At 57.3% G+C, this 22,871-nt stretch overlaps 1 protein-coding gene across 7 annotated transcripts in view; it reads right to left on the bottom strand.

Moving 5' to 3' along the window:
• Positions 1-560: 560 nt before the first annotated feature.
• The window catches only part of DIDO1 (death inducer-obliterator 1), a 52,106-nt gene continuing 29,795 nt past the window's right edge, over positions 561-22,871 (bottom strand). For 4 of the 7 annotated variants that reach the window (XM_010987859.3, XM_064496917.1, XM_064496916.1 and 1 more), the window contains exons 8-17: positions 16,994-17,468; positions 16,692-16,851; positions 15,699-15,815; positions 15,462-15,566; positions 15,122-15,257; positions 14,409-14,913; positions 13,946-14,099; positions 13,259-13,348; positions 12,249-12,444; positions 561-5,198 (exon numbers count right to left, since the gene is read on the bottom strand). In XM_010987859.3, coding sequence (XP_010986161.3) covers positions 1,999-5,198; positions 12,249-12,444; positions 13,259-13,348; positions 13,946-14,099; positions 14,409-14,913; positions 15,122-15,257; positions 15,462-15,566; positions 15,699-15,815; positions 16,692-16,851; positions 16,994-17,468 — 5,138 coding nt within the window. In that variant the 3' untranslated portion in view covers positions 561-1,998. Of the gene's footprint in view, positions 5,199-8,884; positions 12,445-13,258; positions 13,349-13,945; positions 14,100-14,408; positions 14,914-15,121; positions 15,258-15,461; positions 15,567-15,698; positions 15,816-16,691; positions 16,852-16,993; positions 17,469-22,871 lie in introns of those variants that run through there. The other 3 variants (XM_064496918.1, XM_064496919.1, XM_064496920.1) reach the window with 3 other exon arrangements.

Genomic DNA, 22,871 nt, shown 5'->3' with positions numbered 1-22,871 from the left:
CCGCCTTTTGGGGCCGGCCCAGTGCCCAGCACTGCTTAGCGTCTGTCCTGCAGGATTCGGGCTTTGCTCCTTGAAGGAACTTCGGCTCCCAGCAGCTCTTGGTAGAGCGGTCTTCTCCGAGGTCAGGCTGGTGCGGGGTGACCACAGACAAGTGGCCGCCTCCTGGGACCCTTGCAGGTCACGGGGCACCCCCGACCTGACGCCTTCCTGAGACGCAGGGGCAGCGGCGGCCCCAGGCCAGGTCCCCCCCCGTGGAGCCTCCACTGTGTGACACGCACATCCTGGGTTCTCCCCCGGTTTGCCGTGTGTGCAGCCAGGAAACCAGACGGTCGGTTTCGAACTCTCCACTGCCCAGGGGTCGAGCCTGTCTTGCCTGAGGAACATGTTTCTTGGCAGTTTCGGCTCACAGCACCAGTACCGGGGGAGCCTGAGGTTGTCCTGAGGTGAAATGCTGGCACAAGGGTCACCAGGTGAGGGCCAGGTGCGCGGCTGACTTTCAAGGGCAAGGCCCACGCCCACCTTCCCCTCCAGCCGCCTAGTGAGGACACACGAGACAGAAAACCCTTGTAGACGTTTATTCTACTTCAAGTAACAAACCTATGAAGTCCATGTTTTAATGTACAGTGATATAATACTCTGCAATATAAAATACAATTTACAGAAATTTCTATCAAGTAAACCTAAAGAAACACACTTGATTTTTACATTTGTTGTGTTTAAATTAGAAAAATTTGTTTTACGTGTAAAAAAACCTTCACATCACATCAGCTGTTGGGACTTGACGCCACTTTGATGCAATTTAACCCACTGACTCTGATCTGTAACCAATTACCCCAAGTGGCTAATACGTTCTCCCTGCTCTCGTAACTCAAAATGTTTGTGCTAGAAAGTGAAAAATCTGTAGTGACGTACAATGGAACAGACTCCAAAGAGCAAATAAAATTCTCTAATTTTATATTTGCAAAAGTAAGTTTATGAAAATATAAAAAAATTATCAAAGTGAATTTGTACAGTCAAATAAATTAGCAAGGTTTTCTCTATTTCACACCCCAGAAGTACTTGGCAAACAGGACGAGCGGTGCGCTGCATTTCACAGCGAGCAGCTTTTCCGCCTGCCGTTCTTGAGCTGACAGCACTACCTCCCACTTCAGGCTTTATGCAGCTACCGTTCCACCTCAGTGCCGGACGCTGAAGTTTATCCCCTGACAAACACGACAGTCCGGAGCTAGGGCGCTCTCCCTGGGACACAGAGAGAAATGCTCAGACGGTGAAGTTCAGCAAACAGCATGTTCCTGATCATTCAAATCAAAGAACTCCCCCCTCCCCCACCGTTTAAAGTACACTTAATTGGTTTATTTTCTCACTTTCTTTAGGCTGGTAAAATTTAAACCTTTTTAAAATAAACTTATTTAAAATGTAACAATTTCTACTCAGATGTTGCTTTTAATTATGTTTTTGAAACCAAATGTGTAAGGCGATATATAAAAACTGAGCTTTTGCTCAGAAACGCGTTTGTTTCCTAGCTGAAATTTGTAATTCAAATTTCTTGACGACGAAAGACGTATGAGCGAGCTCTGCGTTTCTCGACCTTCCAGAGATGAGCTAACACCGCGCCCGCAGCCGGGCCCAGGCATGCAGCGCGCCCGCCGGGAGGCTGACAGCGGCCTCTGGGAGCAGAAACGCGGGTGAGGCGTCAGGAAAGGTATGGCTCTGAGGTCCATTCAAGTTCCCTTAAAATTTACAGGAGTCAAGTTATTAGAAAAGATAACTTTATAATCTGAAAAAGCAATATGCTTTTTGTAGACACTTTCCATTTCAGTAATTTTAAACGGAAAGGTTAAAAGTTCTTAGTTCTTTTTTTAAAAAAGCGTCTGAATTGCAAAGGTGTGAAATTTTGTAAGAAACCATTATACACAAAAGTACAGTCATTTCTGGGGTCCAGAGCGTTCTGTTCTGCGCGAGTTGCGAGCGCTCTCGGCGCCCGCGCTGAGCCCGGGCCTAGGTCTGCGCGGCGGGCTCAGCGGCCCGCGGGGCCTCGGCGCGGGGGTCGCGGGCGCGCTCCTGGCTGCGGCTGCGGCCCCTGCGCTCGCGGCCGCGCTCCCGATCACGGGCCTTGTCGCGGTCGCGCTCCCGGCTGCGGGACCTGTCCCGGTCGCGTCTGCGGTCGCGCTCTCGGTTCCGGCTCCGCTCGCGGCCGCGGTCCCACTCGCGCCCCTTGTCCCTGCCCGCGCTGCGCTCGCGGCCGCGGTCCCACTCGCGGCCGGCGTCCTTGTCACGACCCCGGTCCCACTCGCGGCCGCGGTCCCAGTCCCGCTCGCGGCTCCAGGTCCGGCCGCGCTCCCGCTCCCAGGGCTTCCCGCGCTCGCGCTCCCGCCTGCGGTCCTCGAGGGCCCGGCCCGGCCGACTGTCCGGCAGCGGAGCCTCGGGCTCCTCCTGGGGCTTCTCCTTGGGCCCGGCCTCGAACCGCTCCCTCGGCCGCCCTTCGAACGCCTGGCCCCGGTACTCGTGGCCCTTGCCCTCGCGGAAGTCGGCCGCGGCCCACGGGCCGTCGGCCTCGGGGCCCGGCCCCGGCGCACCAGCGGGCAGGGCGGGGGGCGGCCCGGCCTCGTCCCACCTGTCCTTCCGGTGCTGCGGCGGGTGGCTGGGCAGCTCCAGCAGCGGCCGGGGCCCGGGCTTCACGCCGGGGGCGGCCTGGCCCTGGAAGTGGAACCGCGGGGGCGCCGACTCACTCTTCTCAGGAAAAGGGGCGGACCCCCGTGGCCCCCCAAACTGGAGGGGTGCTGGTGCCCTCTGGTTGGCAAACCTGGGCGGTGAACTGACCCTCTGCTCCTCAAACTGCTGCGGCTGCATGCCTCTGGGTCCTGGCATGAAATTCGGTGCTTGGCCTCTGGGCCCTTCAAACTGATTGGGATGGGGACCCCGGGCAGCTTCGAACTGGCTCGGATGTGGCCCCCTTGGGCCCACAAAGTGGCCGGGGGGTGGTCCTCTCTGGCCTCCGAACTGAGAGGGAGGAGGGCCGCCCCGGGGTCCTTTAAACTGAGACAGCAGAGGTCTTCTTTGGCCTCCAAACTGGAAAGGGGCTGCGCCCCTGTTCCCCACAAACTGGGCTTGCTCTGGCCCTTCAAACTGAGCAGGAGGGCCTGCGGCCTCGCTGTACGGGGGGTCCTGGAGTTCCCTTTTCTCCCCGTGGGGGTCTTTGCGTTCTTCAAATTGAGGTGGTGCCGCCCCTCTGGGCCCACCAAGGTGAGAGGGGGAGGGGCCCCTGCTGTCCCCGTAGGGAGGTGGCCCATGTGGCCCTGAGAACAAGGAAGGGATGGGCCCCTTCTGGGGCCCGAATCTGGCTGGTGGGGGCCCTCCTCTTGGCCCGTCGTTACCAGAAATGATAGCCTCTTCTGAAAATGGAGGGGCTGGCCCCCGTGGTCCTGGGAAGCCGGGGCCATGAAGGCCCGACAGCCCGAAAGCGCGCGGTGCGGGCTCCCGCTGGCCCTGGAACTGGGGCAGAGGCGGCCCTCCTTTCGGGGCAGGTGTGGGGAACGCGCCGGCCCCCTCGCCAGGCCTGGGCTGTGGCTCTCTGTCTCCCTCAGAGTCAGCTGCCGGCGGGTCACTTTTCTCAGCAAACTGAGCGTTTCTTAGATCCTCATACGGGGAGGAGCCAAGAGGCCTTTCCTGAGAGTGTACTGAACTCGAGAAAGGATCCCTTCCCCCGGGGGGGTGGAAGCTCTGGCCCTCGCTCTGCGGGGGGAAGTGAGGCTGGAAGGAGGCGCCCGGGGGCGTGGGCAGCAGCACCTTGCGGGCCGGCCGGGCCACGCTGTCGCCCCCAGCCGTGGGCTGCGCGCTCTCGGTGGGCTGCGGGCCCGGACTGTCTGAGTGCTCGCACGTGGGGCCGTCCTGCTTGGCTGGCAGCGGGGCCTCTCCGCCTGGAGCCCACGGCAGAGGGGCCGACTCCGGTTGCTCCTGGGCCGGCTCGGCCCCTCCGGGCGTTTCTCTGGCTGGTGGGGTGGCGGTGGGCTTCGGGGCAGCCTCGCTCTCGCTGTTCTCTGCGGCCAGCCGTCGGGCCTGCCGGGGGTCCCGGCTCTGCCGCGCCTCGGTGCTCGGGCCGGGCCCCTGGCTGGTGGAGGGGGGTGCGGCTGGCCGGCCCGCAGTCTGCTGCTCCTGCGCAAACAGCTGGGCCCTGGGCAGCGAGGCCTTCGGGGGCGGCGACATGAGGGCGTCCGACACGGAGAAGTGGGCCATGGAGGCCCCGACGGCGGCCCTCTGCTGCCGGAGAGCGGCCTCCTGCTCCTCCACTTGCCTTTTCTGCTCCTCGATCTGCTTGTTGAGCTCCTCTATCATCTTCTGCTGCTCAACCAGGGAGGGCGCCGAGGCATTCGCAGTGAAGCCCGCGGGCCTCTCCGCGCACCCGCCGTGTGCGTCCACACACATTCTGTTGGGCAGGTCGTCGATGGTCACTTTGGCTTCTTCTAAAATGGTCTCATCCTCTGGGTCGTAGGCCACCTCCTCCCGCTCCGCTGACTCCGAGGCCTTCTCCGTGCCCAGCTGAGTGTCGAAGGCCCTCTCGGGACCATACTCCTCCTCGGGGTCGTACGGTCTGTCGTCCTCCTCTTCCTCCAGAGCTTTGTCTTTAGAGAACTGACCAAACTGCTGTACGATCGGATCCAGCAGAGGCGCTGCTGGCAGCCCCTCGGCCTTGGCCCTGGAGTCTTGGTGGGAGGCCGGGGCGGACTCGGCAGGCTCCTTGGTGGGCGGGTCAAACGACTTCTTCTTCCCAAAGAGAGTCTGCAGGATGTGTTCCAAAGGTGACGCCGTTTTTGAAGCAGAGGAAGCCACAGAGGAGGCGGCTGAGGTGACCGCCGCCGACGCAGGCGATGCTGTCAAGGAGCTGGTGGCTCCTGGTTTGAGGGATGACAGTACTTTTAACACCGAAGATGAAGCTGGCGCCCCTGATGCTTCTGGAAGAGGGGGCGGGGGTGGGGGAGACCCCGGGGGTGTGGTGCTGACAGCCGTGTCCCCAGAGCAGAGCTGGTACTTGGGGGGTTTCTTCTCAGGCAGCAGGGCCGCGGGCACCTTGGGGTAGATGGGAACGTCTGTTTCCTCTTGTGTCTGGGGCCTCTTGTCTGCTTCGCCAGCACTTGTGGGACGTTTGATCTTCTGACAGATCACTAACCCAAGGATGATGTTTGGACGTGGTGTCTCAAGACCTGGAAAACAAAATGTTTGTGCAAATTTTAGTCTCAAGATTCAGCCTTTGTTCTTCAGAGGCAAACTTAATTAAGGGCAGCCTGGGGAATGTTTTCCTGGGGAGGAGGAAATTCTGTGGCAAAATAAGATAAAGTGCTTGAAGAGCTTATTGCAAAAGACTCAGACTGCACCACGCGCCTGCCCAGCCTGATGGGGTCGCAGACCAGGAAACCCAGGGCCCAGTGCGGGCGTCAGCTCGCCCCGGCGGCTACAGTGGTTACAGAGTTTAAGTCACACACGACGCTGACACAGACGTGCGGCGGCGGAGGTGGGGACGGCCGCTAGGCAAGTGCTCCAGAGGGAGGTCTGGACTTAACAAGATCCAAGTGCGTTCTTTCATTTGCCTCTTGCTACAAACCAGGAAGGAAATACCCTCTTCTGATTTTACCTTATGAGCTGCGATACGTAAGTTTAGCTATTTATACTCATATTAATCGTTTGGGACCAATCCCACAACTCAACTGTAATAATCAGTAAAATTACAGTGATCAATAGAGCACACACACCACCAGGTACGTTCCTTAGTCACTACTGTCACAATTACAATTAATGGGAAAAATGATGCTAACATGGTTAAAATAAATGTTCTTTTCGGTCTAGAAAGAAATCCAGTGATCATTTCCTTATCAAGAGCTATGTAATGCTCAGGTCTTTGTAAACAGAAGACATGGTCCTTAAAGAAAGCGCTAAGATGTTCAGAAGAGTGGCAGCAAAGAGCAGGCCACGTGGAGAACACGTTGGGAATTCCAGAGCATCGCACAGGCCTTAAAAATAATTCCTTATAAAAGCCTTAGTCAAAATATTCTGAATTATGGTATATCATACCAGGAATGTCGCTACCCCACCCCGACACTCAACACAAATCCAGAATACCAAAAGGGAAACAGGAAAACCCGTCACAAAACTGTAATTTAGGGAGAAATGATAAACACAGGACAGAAATTTTGTTTCAATAGCAGAAGATATTTAAAATTAATCAAATTGCATAAACTCAATTTACAGGTTATTTAACACTACTGTGCATAAAGACAGCCACGTGTTCTTCTCACTAAGAGAGAAAAGCAGCGCTGTTTTCCGTATTCTTTCTCTGGTTTTAAGCTGATCACAAATCACTTCGAATAGCTGTTTCTGGACACTGTTAACGTAGTTCTGAAACACGCCACCCTTCCTAAATTCCAGCAGAGAGAGGATGCTGAGCTGTGTGTGAGCGTGGTGGGTGTCCCATCCCACCGGAGGCCCAGGCACGCCAGGTTGGGCTGGCCCGGCCCAGCGCCTGCACACACATCGAGTGTCCCGCTACCCTCCCAACAGTGTCCGAAGGGCCCCCGTCTCACGGAAGGCGTCACAGCCCTGACGTTCGAAGGGCGAGATGACCACTGAGGCCGTCCTCTCCCTGCCCTCATGGTGCTAGCTAGCCATGCCGCAGGGAAGGAAGTGCTGGGCAGAGGAGGGAACAAAGACCGGAGGCCGGGCAGACTAGACTGAGCAGCGCATCCAAATGTTTCTGCTCAGCAGGCGTGAAAGGTAGCCTATCGAGTTCACTTTCTAATCAACACAAACTAGGATTGTTCTAACTTAAAATAGTATGTCTCTCTACAGCAGCTATCTACTGAGTCCCTTACAGCTTATTCAGAGCTACGTGGGTGCAGTCAATTGTTAAATCGGCTCTTGTGACCCTTCTGGACCAAGTGTCCCAGAGCTCGCAGAACAGGTTTGCGAGCCGAGACACAAGGCTCTCCCTGAGGAAGTGGGCGTCCTGGAAGAGAGAACGAATGTGCGGTCGGGGAGGGCTGGGAGCCTTGGTGAAGGGGCCCTCGAGCAGCCCAGTGCCCACTTGTCCTCAACGCAGAAGGGCCAGGCCATCTCCTAAGAGCTAAACTTCTAAAGTGCCACCATTAGGGCTGGTGGCATGGCCCAAGCTTCACTGAATCACGGTCGAGTACACTGTATGTGACGGGTAAGTTGCTGGGTTAAATCCGGGGACACATGGTCTCTGGTCCTCGTGAGGTGTGCCACTCCAGCCACAACCCCCAACAGCTCAGCACGCTTACTGACGGCAACAACCCAGTCCAGGCTTGGCAGGCTTCCTCCGACTCTGCCCTTTGTCCTGTTCATTGCAGGTAAGGCTCCAAGTTACTTAATATGCACGTTTGTCCTGAAAACAGCACTCTCGGGGGACGGCCATCTAATCAAGCAGCTAGTTTTCTTAAACGCCCTCAGCTCTCCGCTGCCTTACCTGCACACTAGTCTCAAACTTCCAACTCCTCTTCCCCAAGACTGTCCATTTAAATCGGGCAGTTTCAAAATGCATGCCCATTTTGAAGCAGTTAAATCTCATCGGTTCACATATTCATGCTACGGTTGCATGAGTATCTGAAACTAACTAGCACCCTGGAAATAACCTGCACTCGTGGAAGAAACATCGCAACTCACTGAGCTACCCTGGTGGGGCCCTAGGCTCCACAAGGCCACAGGCAGACGTCTGGCAAGGCCACCCTGGGGCGGTGGCAGTGGGCCAGCCTGGGGCCTCTGCGGGCTCCCACTGTTGAGCAGGGCCCCAAAGAGGGACGCAGAAGCCGTGAACACACTAGCTGCGCGTGGAGACTCAGGGCTCCGGCCAAGGGCATGGGGGCGGCTCTGGACTTGCTAAGTCCCCCCTTCTCCAGCTGCTAGAAGCGGGGCGCCCACTTACCCACCTCCCTGTGGGGGTTGCGGTGAGGCTTACAATTCACAAAGTCGATGAAAACTATGTGGGCTGGGTGTTGAAATGTCAGCGGCAGCTCAACGTGCCAGCCTCCATTTCCAGACAAGGAGTGTCGACAAGACAGCACAAGGTAGCTGGGGCCCCTGCCGGCCCCACCACTTGTGAGCGCAGACGTGTCCAATGTCCCGTATGGGTGAAATGAGCCTTTTCAGCTGCATGCAGGCCCCGAGTTTTCCCAGTGGTTACCACCAGACCACCCCTACAGAGGAAGAAAGGGATGAACCCCAGGACCAGGGCATCTGGGAAAGTGTGCTGATTTCCTGGGCCAAGACTGCAACCAGGATCTGTATCCAGGCATCAGCACAGGGCTGGAGAAATGGCCGAGCAGCAGCACCCAGGGGCTCCCCATGCACCTCCAAAGTGACGCAGTGCGGGGGAAGGTTTAGTTTTCATTAATTTAAATAAACCAGCTGAAACCCAAAACTATCCAAATGATGCTCCTACCCCTAAATCTACCTGCACGCTCCACTATTCGTTATTTAAAATGAGAACCTTCTTATGGTCTGAACCGACAAACTTCTGCACCTGCGGGAACAGAACTGTGTTGGAGTTAGCAGCGACAGCCCTCAAGTATGATCTGGGGAGAGAGACTTGGGGGAGACAGGGAAGCACCTCCCACCCCCGCACGCATGCCCGCACACGCAGACCTCGCCCCTCCTGCCCCGAGACCTGCATACGGCACGGGGTCCACGCCTCTCAGGGGAAGGACAGCGGCGTCCACCTCCGTCCAGGAGCCAGGGCAGTGCCCACTGGCCTTCACAGCCAGAAGCACAAGGCGTCGGCTTATGAAAAGCAAAGTGGGAGACGGTCCTCCATCACAGTGGACCTGGGACAGGGACCAAAACCTACCAAATGGTTCAGATTCAAACAAACAATGACCAGTTTCCATGAAATAATTTTATTGATTTCAAAGAAGAAAGACAAGCACATTCGATACCATTTTGACTTTGATGACAACACCTACACACAGGTCCACATGCACACGGGGACCGAAGACATGCTTACCTGACATTTCAAGTCACAGCAATTTCCAGCTAATCTGGAAAGCAGGTAACAGTGAGTGCAGAAAGAATACGCCACGGATTTAAGCTCTTCTAAGAAGATGGTCCCTGCACAGCAGCGCCTCAGAAGGCAGTGACCCTGCCCCCTGCGCAGCGCGGCCTACGCCTTAGACTTTGAGGGCATTCAGCAGGCTTTCCAGTCGGAGAAGCAGAGCCCCACCGATTCACTAGGGAGGGGTGGGGTGCTCAGGTCCAGCGTCCAGCCCGACGGGTCTTCCTTCCATGAGTAAGGCCCTAGGACATCGGACCAGCTGAGACCCCAAGTCCCCAGCAGTGCAGCTATCAGCCCCCACGGCCCTGTGCTGAGCTCACGTCCAAAGTGGAAAAGACGGTCAGCTGGGTCAGGGGACCCAGGCTTTCCCCTGGCCTCTGAAGTAACACTGCCAGGCCTGTGACAGGACAGTGCCCTAGCCTTTCTGGGGGCAAGTCATAAAGACACAAGGACAGAAGGTCCCCTGAGCCTGAGCGGCTCTGGACGTGCGCTGAGCACAGAAGGGGACTGGGCTGGGGCTGGGGCTCCGCCTGGACATGGCTCCCTGCACTGACCCGTGACAGCGCTGTGGAGACACTGACCGAGGGCAGCCCACGGGGGCTCCCTGGCTCAGGGCACGGTTTAAACACCTGTGTCTTCACCTGCTTCTCAAGTGTGACCCATTCTGTCCAATGTTCAGGAGGTGAGAGACACCTGTGAGATCTCACAGGTATAAAACGGTTTCCAGGCCCGGGGTGTGCTGGTCTCTCGCCTCTACGATCCGCTCTCTACTCCAGCGTGAGCATCTTCTCCTCCACACACTCCCACAGCGGCCAACCCGTCAGCCCCTCCAGTGGACTGCCAGCCCCTTGAAGCCAGAGCTCCATGCCCACTCAGGCCTGTGCCTTGTGCGCTGCACAGAGAACTGAGGGGAACAGAGGGTGTGGACCCTGGCAACACTTACTGGGCACGTGACCTCGGGCGAGAGACCGCCTTGGGCAGGGCAGGCTGCTCCCTCCTGCAGGGCTGCCGTGGGGGCAGGGCACTCCTGCCGGGCTGTGGGGCCAGTGCTTGCCGGGCAGCACGTGCTCAAACCCGCTGGCCACCTGGCCGAGGGATCCACCACCCTCAGGCTGGGCCAGTGCCTTCAAGGGTGCTGTGTGGAGATGGGAGACACACTCCCTGGCTCACCTTCCCCACGCACGCACACCACGAATCCAGGACACACGCCCAGCCTTGCACACGCTCATGCACGCACACGACACACACCCCACCCGGCCCAGGCACCCAACACTTGTACCCAGGGGGCACCAAGTCACGCTGTAAGTATGTGAAGTGGTTCAGGCAGGTAACCTGGGTGGGGTCAAGGCTGGCGTACAAGTGTATAGAGAATACAGGTGTCAGCGTCAAACCCTGACAGCAAGAGGAGCAAACACACACCCACCAAGTCACACAAGCGCAGACTTGGAAACCCCTAAATTGGAAAACGTCTTTTAAAAGCTTATGGGAAAATTTCTGTATAATTGTGTATCTAAAACCCTTCTTCCTACTTTATTTTAATGAAACCCATCTGTTCCTGATGGTGGATGAAAATTCGCAGGCTTTTGGAAGTGTCAGGCTCAGGAATGTGGGGGACGAAAGTGACGTCCACTCCACTGGTCACCGAGTGTGTCCAGGTGGTCAGCGCCCATCACGCCTGGCGGATGAGGCGAGTGTCCCTGCGCAGCCCTCTGTGTCACCCGGGGAGTGCCCCATGCGGCCCCTCCCCCACCAGCCGGGCCATCGCCCAGCAGTGCACCCACAACACGCCAGCTCCTGCTGCGGCTCCAGTGGGGGGATCTCCCTGGGTGGCCCCCTGGTCCCTCCTGTCCCCGCCTCATCAGGCCTGACCTTGTCTGCCCCTCTCCCTGCAGGGCCTGGCGGGCCCCTGCTCACCTGGCAGGCTGCACCAGGATGGAGTCTGCAGGTGCAGTGATGAAGGCACAGACAAGCTCAAGGTGCTCTCATCACCTCCCAGTTCCCGTCTCTGGACATCACAGTGTGTGCGTCCCAGGGGACCTACGCTCACCCTGGGTCTCCACACTGGCCGCTGCCCTCGTGACTGACCGGACGCTCTTCGCGGTGTCGGGAGGCGGCTCCGTCCTCACCGCTGGTGCCGTCAGGAGCAGGTGTCCAGGGGGCTGCCCGCCCAGAGCCTCCGCTGAGGCCCCTCTGTCACCCATTGGGTGGCACCTCCTGGCTGGGGTGTGGGGCATAGCGGTGCGCTTGGCTCCCAGGGCACTGGCATTAAAGTAACTGCGTGTGTCGCATGGTGAACACCGGACGTCGCGGGCATGAAGAGCGCAGCCCCACACATGTTAAGAGTGTGTCGTGGTCGGGACCCAGGGGGGCACCTAGCTGGTCCAGGTGCCGTGTGCCTGAGCACATGCAGAGGACACGGAGCCGCTGGGCGTTGGCAGCGTGGGCGATGCTCTGGGCGGCAGCCCCTCTGCTAGAAGAACAGAACGCCTCCGAGAGCATCGCCCGCGAGTCAGACGCGCCTTCAGGGGTCGTCAGTCCTTGGGGCCGTGGAGACGCTTCCGCCTGGGCAGCTTTCCACGCAACTTAAATCGCATCGGCCTCTCCTGAGGGGCTGAGAGGAACTGGGCCCCCGGAGACCGCGTTCCCCCGGAGTCTCCCCCAGCCCCGGACAAGCCTGCGTGTGCTTTCAGGCTGACCCCTGAGTAAACCTTCGGAGTCAGTGCTTTCTAAGGAATGCGCAACTAGAAAGAGGCCTGCCAGAGAGAAGCTCTCGGGGGCAGGTGCAAGCGTGACTGTTGCTAGAACTCCTTTCTATTTCACTGCTGTTTCTTGCATCTCCTTGAAATGAACCCCCATGAAGAGGAGGAGGGAAGGCGGGGACCCGCCAGGCCTCACCTGTCCCTGCTCTGCTGTGTGTGAACTGAGGCTCCGACAGGCAGCTGGCCTGGATGCTGCGAGTCCTCCTGCCGCAGGGCACTTCTCTAAGACAGTCTATGCTGACAATGCGGGTGCTCTGGTGCCAGCCTCCAACACCCCTGAAGCTGAGTTCTGTGGCTAACGCTGCTGCCCCCGAGCCCCAGTCCTGCCCCGAGTGCCGCGGCCGGGCCAGGCAGCAGGTCTGCCTGGTGGCACGATCTGAGGACCCGGTGTCGCGGTAGGGGGGGACGTGAGGGACCAGAAAGTCAGTGCTTACCTGGCCCCTCAAAAGGCAAGAGCTTGGATGGGACGGGGTCCCTGGCGCTCAGCGGGATCAGGTAGAGGTCCTTGACGTGCCTGCTGTTGTTGGCGACCACGCCGAAGCGGCCGCGGCTGCTGAAATAGGAGTACAGAGAGATGTAGGCCACCTCCTCCTCCTCCGTCGCGGGGTGAAAGCGGATCAGACACAGCTCCTGCGGCAGACAGGACAGAGGGGCGCTGACTCGTGGCCGCTCTGCAGGCCCGGCTGGCACTCTGCGCTGAGCCCCAAAAGCAGCCCGGGGCGAGCGCGCCGGCGGGGCTTCTGGCTCTGGCTTTCACAGTCCTGCTGTTCAGCGCGTCCGAGTGACGGAGCGGTAAAGAGGACGCAGGCCCCAGTCTCTGGCCTGCGGGGTCTGGTCTTGGCCTTGGCAGGAACCCCTTTAAAATCACTTCTACTTATGGCCCCAGTGTCTTCAAAACCGAGCCTGCCTCGCAGAGTTCTCGCACGACCAGATGATCTATAAGGGTGTCTGATACAGAGCGAGTATGCGCCAGAGGCGTGGTGACCGACCCATGAGAGCCGTCTGCGACTCTAAACGGGAGGGCTGACCTCGAGGGGGAGGGTCATCGCCCTCCCGTGACCCCTGCGAAAACCGCAGCCCCACCCCCAAAGAGCACCGCACACATAGGCACAGCTGCGTGGAAGCCAGCAGGGTCACAGGAGCCCGAGGCCATCGGGAGCCCAGTCCCGCGCCCCAGCCAGGCTGTCTCCCGCCCCACCTCCACTTCAGCAGTCAGACACCACCAAGCGACAGTACTTCTACTAGCGCTGAACTGCACGGACATCACCAAACACACTCTCACACGGCTAGCCAGCGCTACACTCAATTTTAAACGTTCACCAGGAAATACCTCAAAAGCTATAGACCTTTCAAGTACTGACGCATCAAGATGAGAAGGGAGAGAGAGAGCTGTGTGAACAGACCCCTCTTCCACGGGTGCAGAGGTTAGACTGTGAGCAGGTACCTTAGACACAGAGGACTTGAGTTTGCCGACATAATCCCAAACTGTCCTCGGGGCGATCCTTCCACCGATGTGAATCGTGTCGGGCAGGTCCTAAACAAAACGCACTTTTGAGCAAATGACCAATAAAACCGTGGCGTTCAGAGAGAGACTGACGCAGTCACTTCCAGGCACCAAGCTCCCCATGACTCACAAGCACTCACTCAGGAAACTACGGCTACTCCAGAAAGAACAGCAGTGGCCGCACTAACGCCACTGAGCTGGCGAGCACCAGGGCACAAGCGACCGGCCACAAGGCTGCTGCGATGCGCACCACCTGCTAGGCAGGACTGACGGCAGCCTTCTAGACCACGCACACCACGCAGGTCCTCTTGCCTGGTCACAGCGACGGCCGGGCCCTCGACACCCGGGGTGCGCAAGAGCCCCCGGGCAACAGAGGTAGGAGGAAGCCGAGCTTCAGCTTTTCAGGAAAGTCGAAAGGTCTGATTTCTCATCTGAATTTCTGCCACCGTCCTAACTGCTGGACCTGCCCACTCGGTCCCGCAGTCTCGACTCTGGCCTCTAGGGGCGCTCGTGCGTCCGCTCAGCGGGACGCTGGCACAAGGCCGACTCCGGCACCCAGATCAGAGTGTCTGTGAGAGACAGGTGCGCGCACACACATGCACACACGCACACACACTCGGTTCTAACCTCACTGAGATAATCAAAACATCCAGAGACAGGATACGCCTTTGTGACAAATTTTGCTACACTCTGCATGTTAATAAATCCTTTCCAAATGGTGCTGAGTCGAGACAAGAAGAGGCTTGTATCTCCTTCTGGAGGGGACCGTGACTCTGAGGTGCTGTAAAACAAAGCCAAGCAAATGAGCGAGTCTTTCTCTCTGCACAAAGGACTTCCAAAAGACTACATATTTATAAAGCAAAGTGAATTCCTGCAAGGTTTGATAGATCACTTTATCAAATTAACTACTTTAATCGTGATGACTGAGATAACTAGGTATCCTAAAACTGAAGCTTTAAAAAAAGCCTGTATAAAACAGGAACACTGTATCTCTGGGGAGATCTCAGAGCTGAACCGCTCGTCAGCATGTCTTCTGTTCACCAGATATGGGACGCTGCCCAGCTCGCCAGGCCACACCCAGAGGCCGCACCTGACGCTCGGGGACGGAGTGACTGACAAGAGGTATCTGGGCTCCGGGGACGCGGACGGCTTGGCCAGGATGGACTTGGGCACTGTCACGGAGGCCACTGCAGGCTTCAGGATGTCTTGCCGGGGTTCCACCGGGGGGGCGCTGTCTGGGCGGGCTGCTGCAGGAGCTGAGACCGCGCACGGCCCGCCCGGGGCGGTTCTGGGGTCTCTGCCGGATACCGTGACCGTGGTGAGCACACCGCCACCACAGGAGGCAGGGCAGGGGGTGTCTCCCAGGGTGGAGGCCTCGGGGTGGCCGTCCCCTGGAGGCGCTGGGAGCCACTCTCCCTGCAGGCCCGGCTCCGAGGTGCTGTCAGGCAGGGCCTCTGGAGCCGCCTCGCCAGCCGAGCTGAGGGCCGGCTCGGACGGAGCGCTGGCGTGCTTGGGCTTGGGCTCCTCCTTCCCAGCAGAAGCGGACAGCCTTTGCTTCTTAGGGGCCGGCTCATCCTCGGCCACTGGAGCCTGGCCTGGAAAAAGAGGAGAGCTTTGGTGAGAAGTCCAACCCCTTCAAGGGCAAAGCCTGCCCGCGGGCAGACGACCTCTCCTAAAAAGCAGCACTGCAGAGGTGGGGGCTGACTCCATCAACTTCAGAAAACTAAATTAATTTTTAAAAATCGGCTCGGACACAACTGTCATAAGAAGACTCTCCAAAGTCTCACCCCAGGTCACACTCACCTGTGCAGATCTTACAGTTCAGGTCAAAGAGGTGCGCCCGGTGCTGGCTGGTCGTGTCCTTCAACATGCTGCTGAAGACGTCCAGGGGGGGCGCCGGGCTCCTCTCGGGGGCTGCCCGCGCCGACTCCTGCTGCTCCTAGAGCACCAGAGACAAGGCGGGTCACCCCGCCGCCGAGCCGGCAGCACATCGCGCAACACCGCGTGATGCGGGGGAGGGCTCTGAGCACACGTGCTCCGGAGTGCGACCGCGTGTGCTTGAGCTCAGGGTCTGCCCAGTAAAGATGTGGAATGGATTTGTTTTAGCCAATTCCTGTGAGCACTGGAAACCCCAAAGGCTCACCTCTGAGTCTGACACGGGTGGAGAATCCTCCAGGTCAGGGGCAGCCTCCTGTTTCGCAGCAGGCTTCTTACTTTCATTATGCAACTTAGTTCTGGACTCCATCACCTAAGAGGAAAAAGACAGACCCGAGCCCTAAGCCTTCTCTCGCAGGAGGACTTGCTCCCGCCACAGTCCACTGAGTCGCTTGCTTCCGGGGCCGCACATCCCACGCCTCGAGCCGCCGCCACCAGCACTCACAGATTTTGTCGGCCTCTCCTTCCACACAGAGAGCTCTTTAGATACGAGTTCCTCTGGCTTCATCCTCACAAGTTTTGCCAAGGAGATTTCTTCACGCAGAACACGGTGGAAGAGCCCCTACAAACAAGCATCTTTCGTTCAAAACGCTTCTCTGCAAGTTGGACCCTAAGCTACCAGAGACGACATGGAGAGAGACGACACGAGTCCTGGCCCGAAGGCCAGGGTGGGGGCCCGACCCCCTGTGAGTCAGCAGGGGCCCGGGGACCCAGGCTTGCAGGAACACGGTCAGCAGACATAGACACAGGGCCAGGGATGAAGGTGGGGGGCCAAAAGAGCCAACGTTAAGTCTGGGTGCGACCAGCTCCTAAGCACAGGTGGAGGCCAGGCCACACCGGGGTGGGGGATGGGGGCAGGAGGCAGAGCAGCCTCACTGGGCAAGTGGCTAATCTTTTCGAGCCTTTATATTCAGTGATGCCACTGGAACACACTGCTCGGCCACAGTGCCAGGGGACGTGGTGCGGGGTGAGGCCCTGCGGTGAGCACTTCTCATCACTCGCTGCTTGGCCAAGGAAGCCCAAACTGGCAGGCTCGCTCGGCTGACGGGGACCACAAGGAGGAAAAGGCTGTCAGAAGCCCAAGTGGGGCAATGCCCACACGCTAGGCAGAGACATTCCTGGGGCCCACGAAACGACGGGAAAGTGATTTACAGCCATGTTTGACGAGACTGATCCAGTGGGATGACAAAGGACGTCAGGGAGCCGGCAAGGCCCCGGGGCTCCTGGGGAGGGCGGGCAGGATAAACGACCAGCCTCCACACCAATGACATGCAGCCCCTGGCACCCAGCAGAGGACAAACAGCTCTCAGCTTTCGCAGAAAGGACACAAATGCTTCTGCTTCCAACTGCTGCGTTTGGCTTATGACCGTGAGACGCAGCTCCGAGGAGCGAGGCCGCAGCCCGGCCAGGCCAGCAGCGCCCCAACAACCGCACACACCTGGTTCTTGGGGTCCTTGAGGTTGAACATGATGCTGCGGTACTTGCTCTTGTACCGGTTGTCTGTCACTCGGAACAAGTTAAACATCTCCTTCTCGATGTGCAGTGCAATTTTCCCAACCTCGTTTTCGGTCATGACTAGGTCATCACTGTCGCTGACTCTGGAGGAACAAGAGGCCCTGCGTGAGCTGCTGCACACAAGTGTGGTGTTTTTAAATAGGACAAAGGACAGCTGAGAAGCAGCCATAACTTAAATGGAAAACCTTCCACTTTAACAGGTAAGAACGGAGTAGAACAGCCCACCTTTTCCACAAAATCTCCTTCAAGGAGCGTCGTATGTTTTGCCGAATCTGTGAATTTGGCTGTGATGGGGCGGCGCTCGACGTGCCTAGACGTCCAGGGGCCGGGGAGGCCAGGGGGACAGCAGCGGCCCCAGGCTTCCTGGCTGCCCCCGCTGAAGCAGCAGAGCCGGGGAACTGTCTGGGGGCAGATGTGGCAGTGCTGGGCGCCAGCCCTGCAGGCTTGGTGGCAGGAGCACTGCCAGCAGGGGCGGCTGAGAGCCACCGCCTCTTGGGGCTGGCGCCCTTGAGGCCCAAGGGAAGCTTTCTGATGGCTGCTTTGCCCACTGCTGTGCCAGCAAAAGGAGGGGACTTCTTTGGGACGAGGTTTCTGGGTGAGGGCTGTTTGCCGCCCCCCAAGGAGCCCAGAGGACCCGTTCTCTTCGGCACCGCAGCCGCCACCACCGTCTTCTCCTCCGTGCGCCTGTCCTCCTTCCCTGCTGCAAAGGAGACAAGAAGGCTTGGTGAGGGCGCGGGGACCCCACACAGCACGCGCCCCAGACCAGCAAAGGCATCCCAGGCATCGCTTAGACAGGTTTGGAAGATTGTTAAAATAACCGCCAAATCCAGAAAAGGAGTGTGTGTAAAAAGGGCTACCAGCAACATTCATGATCGTGACCATACTTTGTTTCAGGAAGAAATGCTTTATTATTAAAACTTTTATTTCAACCAAATAACTCTTAATTATCAAAGGCTTGACTGAAATCATTAGCTAAGCTTGAAAACTGAAGGGATGAATTTCACATCTGCAATTTTTGGTAAACAGGAACTTAGAAAACCTTACCAAGATGGACCAAACAGACGCATTCTCTTTAAATGCACATTCACCCGCCTTGGGGACCCTGGGGTGTGAAAGGAGAAGCAACAGTCCACTCTCGGGGGGACCCCACAGGCCCTCGTTCTTTCAGATAAAAGCCAACTGGATGTGATGATGTCAGTAAAACAGAGGAAGCCGGTGGGGACCTGCAGCACCAGCGGTCAGGTACCCTACACTTTGGGGGAAAGTGGGTGACAGGAGTACAAAATGCTGTCCCCAGAGTTCCCGTTTACATCCCGTTAGTTGATCACTGGGTAAGACAGGCAGTCCGTTTAATCCCGACAAGGACTGGAGTCCAGAACTAAAACAAAACAGCACCACCGCCTCTCGCCCTGGGGCAGCCGGTGCTCTGCGGAGTGTGCGCCTCCCCGGGTCAGTCTGCTTCACTCTAAAACGGCAGACACAGTATCAAAACCCCGGCTTGCACAGGTTTTTAATGCCATGCCGGTACCTCCCACTGACAGACCGGATCACACTTGGTCCTGTACAGACCTTCAGAATGACGCTCTCAGAAGCAGGGAAGCTCTAAGGCCAGTGTTGCGACCCTCAGCCCCAAGGCTTGGCCCGAGCTGCTGGGGGCCGCGGGCAGCATGTGCACTGGTGGCCCCTGCTGACACACTGCACAGAAAGGCAGGGGTCCAGAGGGGTGAAACAGAGGAATTGGGGGTCCAGTCATGAGCGAGGGCAAGGAGGTTCAGTCCCACAGGACCAACAGAGAAACTGCCTCCCTAGAGCCAGCTTTTCTCACTAAGCCTCAAAATCCCCCAAAACCTAAACGGGAAACTTGACAGGTGCTCCAGCGGCCTTCGAACCTCCCGAGCTCAAAGCCAGTCAGTGCTAGGGCTTCCTGTAATCGTCCCAGCAGGCCAGGGATGGAGCCTGAAATCCTGGAGGTGGGGGGGGGGGGAGCTGAGCCCCGGCCAACAGGTATGGCCTGACCCCAAAACAGCTCCCCCGTGTTCACAGCCTGGGGCCCCGCGCTGCCAACGGCTGGCATGGCCATGCTGGCAGAAGGCCAGAGCAGCCGCCGAGGCACGGGTACTGGAAGGCCAGGGGCCTCACGCTTTTCCCAGCTTTACAGTCTGCACCAGCACCATACACATCCAGAGCTCGGGACGGCACTGCAAGCACTTCACCACCAGCTGACCCTGCGTCTCCTATTTCCACTTCACAGAGACCCCAAGATCAAGTCCCCTTGCCCACGGTATCCCAACACTGGACCCCAGTGCTCGCAGGCATCCCCTGGGCCTGTGCTACCCCGTCCCCCTGCTGAGTGGCCCTGCCGATCAATATCCCCAGTCACCAACAGTCATGGCTCTAAAGGCCTCCTTCCCTTGGGAGCTGAATGTCTGAATAAAGCACAGAATGAGGATATGACAAAGTCCGACAAAGCAAAAACTAGGGACGTAACAGGAACTGAGACTAAGAACTACATTTCTACATGAATCATTTCGTCAGATCAATTTTGTAAACCTGAGGCACCGTCCTTCAGTGTATGTAGATTTATTTTTACCAACTTGGATCTGGCTAACGAGGTCCGCAGCATCGAACCCACGGGACCGCCAGAGTTCAGGTTATGTCAGATGGACAGAGGCCCCTTTCCTTGGGGAAGGGACGAGCGCAGGGGCACGGCAGGACGTGGTGCGAGACATGATCTCCAGCAGGGGATGAGGAGCAAACTTGTCCGGACTGCGATCAAGACCTAAAGCCAACCCAGTCAGTGTCTTATAGACACAAATCCTGCTGAGATGATTTTCATGGCGCGCTTTTAAATAACTCTGCTTCCAGAATCCTCATCGAGGTGCCTGAGCATAAACACAAGATCTGTGATGGGCCACAGACCTTGCCATGCGACATCTACATGGTTTCAGGTGACATCCGCTCCCTAAGATCAATACTCCCGCAGGTCCAACTGGTGTGTGCTCACTCACTCCGGGACAACCCAAACCAGGAGATCACTTTTAGGACACTTCCAGTATATGTGATTAAAACGACCTAATCCGAAACAGTGGTAACAGGAAATGGACGTCATCTCCTTAAAAAGCAGAGGATGGCTTTCCTTAAAAACTCAGTGCCTTTTTTAAAATATAAAATTAGTTTCTTCTAGCTTTTTAGTCAACTTTCCTTAACCCTTACCTACACCTCTGAGAGTATTTAAGTGTAATTAGGTAAATTAAAAAATCATTGGTAAAATGTTGAAACTGGTGGACAGCAACAGCAAGTTGGCCATGTCCCTCTTCTACTCTGAAGGAAAATGCTTAAAAACGGAAGTTACATTTGGTCCCATGGTGAGCTGGACGTGGGTTAGCTGCTGTGGAATGACAGTGACCACTGTGCAGGGCCAGTGTCTGACAGGGAGACAAATGTTGAGTAGAGCTAAAATCAAAACCACAAATTCTTCATCCAAATTCACTTGTTGTGTACAAATTCACAGAAGAGCAAGGGATAACTAACCAACCAGAAAAAAACGGTCCTAGGGAAGCAGCAGGCCAGCACGTTCGAGTGGCTTCAGGGTATAGCAGACTCCCCCAGGGATGCCGAACCCCTCGCTGGTCAGCAACCCCTAAGCTGCACACACGAAGCCCAGGAACTGCATGGTGGTCTCCCACCTGCACCTGCCCACCGGGCTGGACGCTGACTGCTTTCGGGAGTGTGTACCAATCTGCCCCTCCGGTGGCACAGCCTCCTTCAGTGTCTGCATCCTGGGGGCCTACTTGTGAGGAGGAAGAGGTGCCTGAGTTCCAGGCCCAGAGTTGTCCCGGGGCTCCAGAGGACCAGACCACTGCCACAGATGGAGATTTTCTGCTGAGTCTGGCAGTCTGTCCAGCTGCGGTGAAGCCTGGTGGAGCACTGAGCTGGCTCGTGTGCTCAGGGACCAGCAACACTCTAATTGGCCAATTTCCCAGTAAGCATGAAGCTCGGGGCCCTGTCACGCTGCAAAGAGCTGTGGCGCTGGGGCATCGCCGACCACTGGGTGGCACTGGTGGGCCTAAGCGGAGACGGGAGGACACGGGATGGGGGCCATGATGCTCGGGGAAGACAGCAGCTGTGCAGCCAGCGGCCCACGGGAAGTCACCCCAGGATGAGCAGCCCGCCCAGCGCCATGCTGCCCCTGCCAAGATGGTCCATGCAGATGGCTCCTCATGGGGGCTGGTGAGAAACCCTGAGTGACTGCAGACTGCTCTGCCTCTCGTCCTGCCCAGTTCACTCCCAAAATGCCCAGGCAGGCAGCTCTCTGTCACACTGACACCTGGGGTGGGCCCACTGCTTAAGAACGATCAGCTGTTGAAGGTAGAAAAGTCAGTGAGCCCCTGGAGAGGCAGCGAGCCCTCCACGGGGTGCAGGGAGGCATCCTGCAGGTCGCAGGTCAGAGTGGCCCCATGGGTCACCCTCTCTGGAGCCACCCCACTGCCACTGGGTCCCCAACCCACTCGGCACTAAGACCAGGCAGCTACTGCGGCAAGGACAGTGTCACGGGGACCGAGGGCTCAGAAGACGCACGTGGAGTGGCTGGGGGTGCTGCTGTGACATCAGCTATTGCCAGCTCAGCGGGACAGGGGCAGAGTGAAGCTCCCCATTTCAGCTGTTCCTTGACTGTCAAGATTTTTCTCAGTGTGAAAAATCAAGTAGCAAGAGAAAACCATTTTGCTCTTGTGCCTTTGCTTAAATATCCTGAAGTCAATCATTCTTCTAGAAGTAAAGCACTGCTTGCTTTCACTTCAGAAAACACAGGCACTCCCCAAACGAGACTGGGGGTGGCCTGGGCTGCTCTTCAGCACTGGGGGGCTTTACGTAGGTCCACAGCAGACTGTCCTGCTTTGGGGCTACAAGTTTTTCAAGACTGATTTTTTTTCTTACTGGTGTCCAGTATTTGAGTGACCTACACCTTTTGAGAGAGGGGCAGAGAACTGTCCATAATAAACTTGCAAAAAGCAAGTACACACCTGGAGGCAAATTACCCTTCCTAGTTTTAACAGTGTGACATACAGTATTTTGAAAATTAAACCCAAACCTGATTTATGTTGGATTGGTAATACATGAAATGGTCAAGCCATCCTTCCACGGGAGCCCGAGAACGCAGCAGGACAGGATGGAGGCCACACAGGGAGGCAGGCATTTCGCCCTTCCTGTCTAGGCTACTGGGACCACGGGGACCAGGCCAGACTCCTTTGGGAGGAGAGATCTCTTGAGACCTGTCAACAGGCAGCCTCACCAGTTTGATGAGGCTACATTTTAACTGTTATTTGTGCCCAAATTGTCTACTTCAAGCAACATGATGGGGCGAGGGTGTGTTAAGATTTCGTTTACCACCCCCCAGGCCGCAGTCCCAAAGGGCCAGGCTCAGCGGAGGGGCCTGTGGCTGGCGGCAGCCCGGGGCCCGGTGGGCTACGCAGCAGTTACCTGTGTGCGCTCCGTGCTGGCCGCCTCCGAGTGTGCGGCGATGCAAGTCGCCCAGCCTTCACTTACATGAGTCAAAGTGTAAAATGTCTTATCAATCTTCTACGTCTACTTCTTTAATTCTCAGAAGAATAGAACTACGTGCGTGGTGATGTGCAGCACACACAGGCAAGACTGTCCCCTCACAACTTCGCACAGCCCTGGAGCTCAGGAGCCGTGCGGGGGGCACACAGCAGCGTCTTCAGAGGGGACCCTGGGCCCAACAATGCCTCGGGGACTCTCCGTAAGCCCCGCTACAGCAGGTGCGGAGCCCCACAGGCTGCACGAAGGCACAGAGCGGCAGGAGGCGAGCAGGACCAGTGCTGTGGGGACCTCTAGCCCCACCCCCCGCAGTGGCTGCAGCTCTGAGTTAGGAGGTTAAAGTGCATGTACATGTGAAGCCTTTCCTGCCCTCATTTACTCAACAGCTGGATATTCTTTTTTAAGGTGTAGAAAGTAAACACTTAAAAATATCAAAGAACACCAGTGACAACCAAGGGAACTGCAGCCACGTGGGTAATAGTAAAGTCAGCTGCCACGGTGAATCCTTTACCGGGACAAGTTCCGGTCTTCCCTCCAACTGGGGGTA

Source organism: Camelus dromedarius, chromosome 18, assembly GCF_036321535.1.
Source record: "Camelus dromedarius isolate mCamDro1 chromosome 18, mCamDro1.pat, whole genome shotgun sequence".
NCBI classification, from domain to species: Eukaryota; Metazoa; Chordata; class Mammalia; order Artiodactyla; family Camelidae; genus Camelus; species Camelus dromedarius.
Note: the sequence above shows the minus strand (reverse complement) of the source record. Positions and strands in the feature narration are given on the sequence as shown.